Source organism: Geotrypetes seraphini, chromosome 7, assembly GCF_902459505.1.
Source record: "Geotrypetes seraphini chromosome 7, aGeoSer1.1, whole genome shotgun sequence".
NCBI classification, from domain to species: Eukaryota; Metazoa; Chordata; class Amphibia; order Gymnophiona; family Dermophiidae; genus Geotrypetes; species Geotrypetes seraphini.
This window is the reverse complement of record NC_047090.1, coordinates 145,751,269-145,763,590: the sequence shown is the minus strand read 5'-3', so window position 1 is coordinate 145,763,590 and position 12,322 is coordinate 145,751,269. Positions and strand designations below refer to the sequence as shown.

General features: G+C 44.7%; 1 protein-coding gene across 3 annotated transcripts in view; it reads right to left on the bottom strand.

Moving 5' to 3' along the window:
- The window catches only part of LRRC9 (leucine rich repeat containing 9), a 584,298-nt gene that overhangs the window by 16,278 nt on the left and 555,698 nt on the right, over nucleotides 1-12,322 (bottom strand). For 2 of the 3 annotated variants that reach the window (XM_033952892.1, XM_033952894.1), the window contains one exon: nucleotides 10,866-11,011. The exons of the other annotated variant lie outside the window; for it this stretch is intronic. In XM_033952892.1, coding sequence (XP_033808783.1) covers nucleotides 10,867-11,011 — 145 coding nt within the window. In that variant the 3' untranslated portion in view covers nucleotide 10,866. The remainder of the gene's footprint in view (nucleotides 1-10,865; nucleotides 11,012-12,322) is intronic. 3 annotated transcript variants of the gene reach the window in all.

Sequence of the window (12,322 nt, the reverse complement as noted above, 5' to 3'; positions counted from 1 at the left end):
AGGTAGAACCACACCATGTTATGGTCGCTGGAGACCAAAGCTTCTCCTACTGACACCTCTGTGACACTGTCCCCGTTGGTGAGTAGCAGGTCCAGGATCGCCTTATCCCTGATAGGTTCTAATACCATCTGTTTGAGGTGTGCTCCTCGTATGGAGGTTAGTAGCCTCTTGCTGCCCCTGGTTGTAGTGGAAAATTTGTTCCAGTCCACATCAGGCATCAGGCATATTGAAATCTCCCAACAGCACTGTGTCTCCTCGCAGTGTGATGGTCTCAATGTCTTCAATTAGTTCTTTGTCTACATCGTCCTTTTGTCTTGGTGGTCTGTACACAACTCCAAGATACAAAGAAACAATAAACCCCAATGGTTCACCGCGGAGATCTCGCACCTCATTAAGGAGAAGAAAAAAGTGTTTCTCTCCTACAAGCGCACGGAGAAAAGAGAGGCAAAGGTAGAATATAGGACCAGGTCTACAGCAGTCAAAATGGCAGTTAGGGAGGCAAAATTTCGAGTGGAAGAAATTCTGGCAAAAAACATTAAAAAGGGGGACAAATCCTTCTTCAGGTATATTAGTGACAGAAAAAGGAACACAGGCGGGATAGTACGCCTTAGAAGACCGGACGGAAGTTACGTCGAAGCAGATTCCGATAAAGCCGAACTACTGAATGAATACTTCTGCTCAGTCTTCACCTGTGAGGCACTGGGACACGGTCCGCAGTTGAAGGCAACACAAAGCACAGAAGACCCGTTTCAGAATTTTGAGTTCACACCAGGTGAAGTTAACAGTGAACTGGCAAGACTCAAGGTGAACAAAGCCATGGGACCAGACAATTTGCACCCAAGAGTGCTCAGAGAATTGAGCGATGTCCTGGCGAAACCGTTGGCTGAGCTATTCAATCTCTCCCTAAGTAAGGGGAAAGTTCCCCTGGACTGGAAATTAGCTAATGTCGTTCCTCTGCATAAAAAGGGTTGCAGGGCAGAGGCTGCGAATTATAGACCGGTGAGTCTCACATCAATAGTGTGCAAACTCATGGAAACACTAATTAAAAGCAAATTGGACACGATCTTGAATGAAGGGAATCTTCGGGATCCCAGTCAGCATGGATTCACCAAGGGTAGGTCCTGCCAATCCAATCTCATCAGCTTCTTTGACTGGGTAACAAGAAAGTTGGACTTGGGAGAGTCTTTGGACGTCATGTACCTGGACTTCAGTAAAGCTTTTGACAGTGTCCCACACCGCAGGCTGCTAAGCAAGATGGAATTGATGGGGTTAGGAGAGACACTAACTGCATGGGTCAATGATTGGCTGAGTGGCAGACTTCAGAGGGTGGTGGTTAATGGTACCCTCTCTAAAAATTGGAGGTGACCAGTGGAGTGCCGCAGGGCTCGGTCCTGGGTCCACTCCTTTTCAACATATTCATAGGGGATCTGACTCAAGGGCTTCAAGGTAAAATAACACTATTCGCCGATGACGCCAAACTATGTAATATAGTAAGTGAATGCAATTTACAGAATTATATGGCGCAGGACCTGCTTACATTGGAAAGTTGGTCCTCAACCTGGCAGCTAGGCTTCAATGCTAAGAAATGTAAGGTCATGCACCTCGGAAGCGGAAATCCATGCAGGACGTACTTCTTGAACGGAGAAACTTTAACTAGGACTTCAGCAGAACGAGATTTAGGAGTAATCATCAGTGCAGACATGAAAACTGCCAATCAAGTGGAGAAGGCTTCATCTAAGGCAAGGCAGATATTGGGTTGTATCAATAGAAGTTTCGTCAGCCGAAAGCCTGAAGTTATAATGCCGTTGTACAGGGCCATGGTGAGACCTCATCTGGAGTACTGTGTGCAATTCTGGAGGCCACATTACAGTAAAGATGTGCGCAGAATTGAATCGGTTCAGCGGAAGGCCACCAGGATGATCTCGGGGCTCAAGGGTCTCTCGTACGAAGAGACTGAACAAATTGTAGCTCTACACTCTTGAGGAACGTAGGGAAAGGGGAGACATGATCGAAACATTTAAGTACCTCACGGGACGTGTCGAAGTGGAAGATGATATTTTCTTTCTCAAGGGACCCTCGGCCACAAGAGGGCACCTGCTCAAACTCAGGGGTGGAAAATTTCATGGCGACACCAGAAAGTATTTCTTCACAGAGAGAGTGGTTGATCATTGGAACAAGCTTCCAGTGCAGGTGATCGAGGCAGACAGCGTGCCAGACTTTAAGAATAAATGGGATACCCAGTGGGATCCCTATGAGGGTCAAGATAAGGAAACTGGGTCATTAGGGCATAGACAGGGGGTGGGTAAGCAGAGTGGGCAGACTTGATGTGCTGTAGCCCTTTTCTGCCGTCATCTTCTATGTTTCTATGTTTGTTATTGCCCCTGGCAAAGTTCACCCAGAGAGATTCTCCCGTATACTTGATGTCTGTGATTTTAGTAACTTTGATGTCCTCTCTAATGTCTAGAGCTACTCCACCTCCTGATTTACCTTCTCTGTTGTGACGGAGTAAGTTATATCCTGGTATGACCATATACCATCTGTGGGACTCCGAGAACCATGTTTCTGATAACGCCACCACATCAAGGTCAGCGTTTCTCATTTCTGTTTCTAGTTCCAGAATTTTATTGCCCAAGCTTTGGGCATTAGCATACATGGCGGTCCATTCTTTCTGTTTGCATGAAGTGTTATCTGTCTGAGATAATTTGTCCCCCTTTGTCCTGCCTCTATCCCCTTCGGTATTCACGTGATTAATTATCTTAGACTCTAAGATGGAGTTTCCGTCTCTCCCTCTGTCTCCTTCTATATTGACGCAATTACTTAACTCATATTCCAAGATGGAGTCTCTGTCTCTCGCACTTTCTCCCTCAGTATTGATGCAAGATGTTTTGTCCCCCTCTATCATGCCTTGTTTCCTTTGGTATTGCCTCTGTCCCCTTCAGTATTCGCGTGATTACTTACCTCAGGCTCCAAGATGGAGTTACTTACCCTACTAGTGTGAGAGTGGGTCCCCTCCCCCTGCTCACCTAGTTTAAAGCCTTCCGGAGCAGGCGAGCCAGGCGTATTCCCAGGACGTTCTTCCCTCTTCTGGTTAGGTGTAGTTCGTCTGGTCCCTGCAGTCCCTGAAGTGTCTCTCCGTGGTCCAGGAAGCCAAAGTTCATTTCTTTGCACCATCCCCGTAGACATTCGTTCGTCCTCTGGACCCATTGTTCTCTAGCTCTCCCCTTGTCTCTTACTGGTAGGATGGAGCACTTCCATCTGCTTCAGCTTCTCATCCAGGGCTCTAAAGTCTTCCAGTATCTTCTCTGGTGAGTTCCTGGTGGTGTCGTGTGTCTCAACATGGATGAGGAGCATCGGGTAGTGGTCTTGGGGCTTGATTATTTTTCCTACGCAGGTAGTCACATCCCGGATCCTGGCTCCTGGTAGACAGCAGACCTCTCTTGATTGCAGGACTGGTCTACATACTTGTCCCTTGGTACCCCATGGCAGAAAGTCCCCAATGACAACCACTCTGCGCTTCTTGGGGGGGTGCTGATTCGTTGCTTCTTGAGTTGGGGTCGTCTGCTGGGTTTCAAGAGTACACTCTTGGATGTCCTCCTGAATATCCTCCTGAGTTCCGCTGGTGGGTCTTTCTTGTAGGAGCTGAAATCTGTTGCTCAGGGTGATTTGCGGTGTCGTGAGGTTGCTGTGCTTGCATGAAGATAACGAGGACTGTCTTCTGTATTTGCTTGCAGAGGTGACTAGTTGCCAGGTGTCATCATCTCGAGTCTCTTCTTGTACCCCAGTCGTTACTTCAAATGCTGCAAGTCTGGTTGGTTCGGGTGTCTCGTGCACTTGCTCGGAGACTTGAGACAGTTCTTGGAGGACTTCATCGATGAATGCTTCACTCTCCTGGATATTTCTTAGCCACCGCACTTCTTCCCTCAGACTTGTCAGTTCTTGCAGGATGTCTCCATTGGGCTGTTGCTGGGTGTCCTCTTCTGTCTGCACAGAGACAGAAGTCTTCAGCTTGGGTTCAGCTTCGGTCTGCACAGAGACCTCCGTCATCCATTGGGGGGGGATCCTCTTCAGTCTGCACGGAGACAGTGGTCCTCAACTGGATCTCTTCGGTGGCCTGAGCGCTGATTTTGATTGCAGTCTTGGTGCTTCTGATCTTCCCTGCCATTTGTGATCTTGTCTTTGGTGGTCTGGCTGTGTGTTCCTGCCGGGTGCTGTTTGTCTTGGTGGTCTGTTGTTAACTACGCACTAGCTGTTGCTGGCTATGTGACCCTGCTATACACTAGCTGTCTGTTTATGCTGGGCACTGTCTGTTGCTAACTACGCACTAGTTGTCTGTTGCTGGCTGACTGTTGCTAACTGCGCACTAGCTATTGCTGGCTATGTGACTCTGCTGGATGCTTTCTGTTGTTAACTGCGCACTAGCTGTCTGTCTATGCAATTCTGTTTATGCGATTCCTGGCTGTGTCTGTTGAGCCTGTCTAGTGGTGCTGTCTATGTGGTCTCTATTGGGTGCTATTTGTTGCTAGCTAGATATGTGCAGGGTGCTATCTGACACTTGCTATGTGCTAATTGGTCTGCCTTCTAGCTTTTTAGTTAAGTTGTGTTAACTTTGTACTTACCTTGCTACCTCCTAGATGTCATTCTGATGACTTGGCCATTCTTAAGGCCCTTTGCAAAGATGCTCTCGCTAAGGCGAGCGCCTTTGATGCGCGCCGAACAGCTGAGCGCCGTTAGCCCCTCCCTTTTTAAGGGGGAGCTCTGGTTCTGCTGCGAGTGATGTCAGGGGTGGGCAGAGTTACCTCTTGCCGCAGCCCCTCACCCTCTGCCTCCACTCCTACTCCTTCCCTTCTGCCTCCTCGTATCTCCTCTTTCCTGCCTTCTGCCTCTCTCCTCGGCCTGACTTCTGCCTGCCCCAATCTCAGACAAGCTGATTGCGATCCATTAGCCCCTCCCCTTTTAAGGGGGAGCTCCGGTTCTGCTGCGGGGGATGTCAGGGGGTGGGCGGAGCTACCTCTCGCCACAGCCCCTCACCCTCTGCCTCCTCTCCTGCTCCTTCCCTTCTGCCTCCTTGTGTCTCCTCTTTCCTGCCTTATGCCTCTCTCCTCAGCCCGACTTCTGCCTCCTCCGATCTCAGACAATTGCGCATTTTCTAAAGTCTTTAGCAGTTCGGGTGCACTTTGGCAGTTGTTTGTGCTGGGGCTCCATGGAATGACGTCACCCATATGTGAGTACATGTATATCATGCCTGCTTGTCCTGGGATAAACAAGTGTTCATTACATTTTCTAAATTCACACAACTGCTCAAACTAGAAACTCTGTTTGATGATGAATTCTATGGAGACTGTGGTTCAAAAATCGCAGAGATTTCAATTAAAGACAGTCCACTCTTGTCCATTTGGAATAACCCCAAAATCCAAATCAATAGTAAATCTCTTTCATGGAAGAGGTGGCAGCGGGCTGGTTTGTGGTTTCTCCATCAGATAACCACTCTCACTTCGTTTGTTCCCTTTGTCACAATTTGCTCTACTTACTCGTTGTCTTCTTCTGCTTACTCACAGTGGCTTTCTCTTACTGAGATGTTATCTTCTATGTCTATACGCTTTGATTATATGACATCCATTCACACTTTGTATCACTGGTCCACATTGGCTATATCAAAAGGTAAAACGATATCTCTCTTTTATAGTATTCTAAGAGATCACTCTTTTACATTTTCCTCTCATTCCATGAAACATTGGGAATCTATGCTGACAACCTCTTTCTGATGTTGACTGGGAACTCTTTTGGTCCTCGACAAACCGACCTCTTTTATCATCCAGAGTCTCACAATCAATGTTCTTCATTATGTGGAATGCGGTATGGACACCCTTTCGGATGTGGAAAGCTAACCTAAAACAAGACTCTATATGTTGGAATTGTATGAAAGAAGCTGGGACTCTTGATCACATGCTTTTCCACTGTGCTCAAGTTCGTTCCTTTTGGACGTGCATTTGGGACACCATAAAGTCTATTACCAATTGTTCAGAAGAAATTTCCTTTGACATTATAATTCTCCGATCTCAACATCCTTGTTTTACACAGTCGAACTGTCCTCCTAAACTCATTGATGCAATGTTTGTGACTGCCCTTATGCACATCTTGAAAAATTGGAAGTCCTCTTCATTACTAAACTACACCTTTTGGTGGAATTCTTTGAGCATGTATCATAAATTTGAATCATATGCTTATGAAAAGAAAAATATAATTCGACTTTCCAAAAGTTTGATACAATGTAAATCACCCTGTGTGTGACTTTCTGGAGGACTGGCTACCATGTACCTTGCTGATGGAGGAGAAACTGGGCGCTCTGCGCATAGAAAGAACACATTGGCTGGGGCCCAGAAGAGAGGGCACATCGAGACCTCGTGGCGATATTTTGGGTGCTGAATTTTACACATAAACAAATGATCCTCCAGGAGCTCAGGGAAAAAACTGACTTGTAACACCTGTAAACTGCTCTGGATCAGATGACATTCATCCGAGGGTAATCAAGGAACTGAAAAGGGTTATAACTGAACTGCTTCAACTAATAACCAATCTGTCGATCAGATTGAGAAGGATTCCAGAAGACTGGAAAGTGGCGAATGTTATGCCTATCTTCAAGAAAGGTTCGAGGGGAGATCCGGGAAACTACAGACCGGTGAGTCTGACCTCCATTCTGGGAAAGATGGTAGAGGCGCTGATAAATGACCGCATCATTAACTACCTTGACGGACACAATCTGATGAGGATCAGCCAGCACGGCTTCAGCAAAGGAAGATCTTGTTTGATGAACTTGCTGCACTACTTCGAGGAAGTTAGCAGGCAGATAGACAAGCGTGAACCGGTCGACATTGTATATCTGGATTTTCAGAAGGTGCTCGACAAGGTCTTGCATGAATGACTACTTCAAAAAATTGCGAGCCATGGAATTGAGGGTGAAATACTCACTTGGATTAAAAACTGGTTGGCGGATAGGAAACAGAGAGTGGGGGTAAATGGACAATACTCAGGCTGGAAAAGCATCACGAGTGGAGTGCCACAGGGTTCGGTGCTTGGACCCGTGCTCTTCAACATATTTATAAATGACCTGGAAATTGGTACAAGTGAGGTGATTAAATCTGCAGACGATACAAAGTTATTCAGAGTAGTGAAGACACAGAAGGATTGTGAAGACCTGCAATGTGACATAAACACACTTGAGAAATGGGCCGCGACATGGCAAATGAAGTTTAACATGGATAAGTGTAAGATGATGCATGTCGGTAACAAAAATCTTATACACGAATACAGGATGTCCGGTGCAGTACTCAGAGAGACCCCCAGGAAAGAGACTTGGGAGTACTGGTCGACAAGTCGATGAAACCATCTGCGCAATGTGCGGCAAAGGCAAAAAGGACGAACAGAATGCTAGGAATGATTAAGAAGGCGATCATGAACAGATCGGAGGTGGTTATCATGCCGCTGTACTGGGCCATAGTACAACCCCACCTGGAATACTGCATCCAGCACTGTTCGCCAAACTTGAAGAAGGACACAGTACTATTGGAAAGGGTCCAGAGAAGAGTGACAAAAATGGTTAAGGAGCTGGAAGAGTTGGCGTACAGTGAGAGATTAGAGAAACATAAGGAAGTTCTTCTTCACCCAAAGAGTGGTGGAAAACTGGAACGCTCTTTCGGAGTCTGTTATAGGGGAAAACACCCTTATAACAAAGACAAAGTTACACAAGTTTCTGCTAAATCAGAACGTAAGCAGGTAAGACTAGACTCAGTTAGGGCACTGGTCTTTGACCTAAGGGCTGCCGCGGGAGCAGACTGCCTATCTTAGCTTATCTCCAAGGTTCCTTTAAAGAACACCATGTAGTCAGAATGGCCTTGATGAAAATCATAAACTTTATTTGGCCACTGGCCTCAAAATCCTAGTCCATCACAGGTTTTAATATGAGCATGAAAATATAACTAAAAGAAACAGTTCCTCAAAACAAACTTTAACTCAATTGTCAGCTCTGGACTTTATTAGGCACATTATATACAGTCCTCTTCACCAGAGTCTAAGGCTAGGCATACTTTATGCAGGCAAAAATAATACAATCTTTTAGTTAAATGCTTTACTATTGTACAATAGCTGAAATAAGCAGCTCCCCATTCCTGAGCTGCAGGAGGGAAGTTTATGGCAGTAATTAATGAGCCAGCACTACTGGGCTGCTGGTACAGGCAGCCATGAGAAAGAGACAGAATCATTTATACTTCTGGGAAGCAGATTCCTTAGCAAGGCACACACAACTTTATATCATTCAGAGAAAACATAGCAGTTTTACACTCAGAGATTCTCAATACGTTTTTGAGAAGCAGGCAGGCTAAATGCAATTAACAGGTTGCTATAGTAACTACTGGGGTTCTCACATGGAGATCTGTTAATAGTGAATCAGAGAAACAAACAGGCTGAGTTTCCTGCTCAGCGTTTGGTTTAATTTAGTCACTTGTTTTGTACAGTGAAGGATACTGTTCCTTTGCTTAGAGCAGGGGTGTCCAACCTTTTGACTTCCCTGGGCCGCACTGACCGAAAAAATGTTTCTGGGGCAACACAAATGCGCAAACGCTGCAGCAAGACAGAGGAGGGAGCCGGCAGGACAGTAAACACTGAGGGGCAGAAGAGGAAAACACTGCATCGCCCTTGACCGGAGCTGCACAAAATACTTCACGGGGCCGCAGGTTGGACACCCCTGGCTTAGAGCATAGAGGAAGAATGCAGAAAACTTTACAGTCCAAAATTAACCTCTCTGGTAGCCCACACAGTCTGCTTACCAGAGGAAAAAAACAGCCATGGAAAACAACCAATAGATTCACGTTTGTTTCAAGCCACTTCTATTTGTTCTGGCCAAATCTCAGCTATAGCATTGCTGTCTTCCCATATCATACCCTCACTCAGCTCTTAGGAACAGACTCCTGAAGGAAGGTTTCCTTTACCTTGCTCATCTTTCATTTCCCAGTCAGGGCTGCCTGCCTGATCTGGGGTAAGCTCAGTCCCGTCCTGAGCTTCCTGTCTCTCCTCCTGTCCTGCCCTCCTCTGCTCTCTGCAGAGCCTCACTTTAAGCTGAGGAAAAAAAACCACACACCCTTGGCTTCAGTGGGGGGGAAGGGCTTTCCTTCCTCAGCCTGGGACGCTTCTCTGAGGGAAAACTGTCTGTCTGTTTTCTGCTTTACAGGAACTGGATAATAGCAGGGCAGAGATTTTCTGCTCTGTTTTGGCACTGCCTTAGGTAAGGCAAAGCTTTCCTGTTCTGTCTCAGTCTCATCTTCACTGCACATAATGTAGTCAGCTAAATTACTGTCATTGGCTCTGACCTGGTCTGCCCTTCTGCACCAGGGTTTGTATGTTTTCCTATATTTTCCTGTGATAAACCTCGGGTCTACAGTAGATTTGTCACAGCATGATGGACCATTGGTCTGACCCAGCAACGGCAATTCTTATGTTCTTATGTAATGGTACAGGGATAGCACAGGGCCTTTTTACCAATTTGCACAGTGCTATTTGACAAACATAAGATTTTCTCTTCTATATCCTGCCAAGCTGAAATTCAGTCATGGCGGTCAGACTCTGTGCTATGAGAAGGTGGAGGATGTGAAAGCCTTTTTAGAAAGGCTGGCAGATGGGGGACCCTAAAAGATCATGGCTGTATCAATGTCCTGGGATCCAACAGATCATTGCAGGTACTGGAATAAAAGGATGGTGAATACAATGAAGTTACTTACCTGTAAAGGGGTTCTCCATGGAGAGCAGGATAAGTCAGCCACACCTTGGTGACGGCATCCATCAAGCCCAAAAAAGTGCTCTCCTAGAGCTCGGAAGAAGCCTTTGGGGCCTCCCCTGGGCATGTGCCACTGCCAACTGGTCCTATATACCCCTTACTCTCTTCCTTCCTGAGGTTCCCTTAGCTAGATTCTGCAGAGTCATCCAAAGGGGAGGAGGGAGGGTCTGTGAGGCTGCCCCCTTCTCCTGATTTCCCCAATGCCATTACTACCACACATAAAACAATTTTTAATGACTTCTCCACATACAAAATAAAAATAGACCTTTACCAAATACAGAACAAGGAATCACAAATAGAAACAGAAACTGAATTGGAAACCCCCAAGAAATTAAACTCAGCAAGTACGACATTAAAGAAATAAAAACAGATATGCACTTCTTTTTGTACTGAAAACACAGGGATCCCAGGTAGGGTTACCATAAGGCTCCAGAAAAAGGAGGACAGATTGAGACATCCAGGTTTTATTTCCACTTAGAAAATGACACAGTGAACAAACACCGTGGCAAGCTGTGGCGGGCTGCAGTTTGCCTGTGGCTATAGAGATGCCAAAGCCTGACTCACCACAGACACAGGAACAAAACTTTTCAGCACCCTTGAGAAAGGTGAAAAGCTTTGTCCCCACAGTTGGAAGCACCCTCAAAGTTCCGGTGGCCATGTTGTCGTCGTCATTGTCCTGCTCTTGACTCCTCCCCCTAGAGTGCAATGCTGAGCCGGCAGGGCTCCCAGTCAGATCTTCACTCTTCTCCTCCCCCCAAGCTGTGATGTAAACTAGAACTTCTCAACATGCGGTATGCGTACTCCTAGGGGTATGCGAGCTGCTTGTGGGGGGTACGCAGCACTGCGCAGGTCTCCCACCCTTCCTCCTCAATGTATATCCATTGTTGTTTGCTACTTCCGGGGATCCCATTTGTAAACAGGCCTCCTTCCTGCCCTCCAGCTGAATGCCCCCTCCTGCCAAAGCTGACCTAGAAGGCTTCCCTCCAATGTCAGAGCTGATGTTGGAGGAAAACCTTCTGGGTCAGCTGGGGATCCCAGTTACCTCAAGAGTCCTCTTTCCAGGTGGACTGCTCTTTCCTGCCTTCAGCCGCAGTTATTCTTTGCAGGGACGCAGGCAGCAGCTCTTGTACGCTGCACGTGGCCGACCCAGAAGCTTTCCCTCCGATGTCTTTCTTTGAGGATTTGCCTCTAGGGGCAAACAACAAATCTCTGTTTAAATATTTTGCTCTTTTATATGCATCTCTGAGGGTTTTGGAAGGTAAGGAACTAAAGGGTTTGGAAACATTTGAAACCACTATTTTTAGAAAACCCACAGATAGAAATACATTTCTTGAGTTTTCTAGTAATCATCCCTTACCATTAAAACATAATCTTCCTATGTCTCAGTTCTTCAAATATTAAAGAATATGTTCTAATGCTATTGAATATGAGACAAAGTAAATATTTATATTCTCGTCTAAAAGAAAGAAGTTATCCTTCTAAAACCCTCAGTAAGTTTTTTAAAAAATTAACTATTGAGCAAGTGCTCAATAGTTAATGAAGCTGCTCCTACCTCAGTACTATCTGTAGCTTATCTTGCTATATTGTTATATTTTCCCCTTTATCTTTTCGCCTATGTGTAATCTTGGAATCACAAGTTGAGGACTTGAGTTAGTTTATAAAAATAATTTTCTTATTTCTTTTATAATTGTATTAAGGTGTAATGTGACACTTTATGAAGTTGTATTCCTACTACCTCACTTTCTGTACAAGTGTTTTACTTGGTATGTAATAATGAAAAGTTATAAATAAATAAAAAAAAAAAAAATTAAATAAAAAAAAAAAAAATATATATATATATATATGTATAAATAAATACAATTAAATATAAATAAATAAAATTATAAATAAAATAAAAAAAATTTAAATTAAAATAAATTAAAATTAAAAAAGTTTTTAAAAAATATTTTTTTGCATTTCAAGCTCAAGTACTTTTCGCCTGCCTGCTTTGTGATTAGTAGTTTGTAGAGCAATTTAGTCACTATTCAAATGAATGGCTCTTTTTCATTTAGGTTTACAGTTTAATTACATAAACCTTGCAACAGCACAGCACACAAGAAAAGAAAGATCCCTTTTAAGTTCTTTTCGATTGCACAGCTAATCTGGATGTTTTCTCCTGCTTGGGGTCTGTTGAGTAAATCTTTTGCTGTTTAATTCAGTTGTTTGGATTCTGAAAACCTACTAGAATATATATATTTTTATATGCATTTAATTGCTAGTTTGAGCACTTTACTCCTGCTTGAGTTTATTTTCTTTTCTTTTGAGTGTCTTCCCTTGCCAGTCAGCGCTGAGGGAATTTATTGCCTCTCAACTCAGCTATTTGGACTTTGTAAACACATTTTTATACAAGCACTTTCTTTTGCTTGTAAATATTGAGTCAATTACTTTTTAAGTTCAATTCTGTTTTGTATGGCAACATTCAGTATAATAATTATTATTACACTATCAAGAGTGATGTGG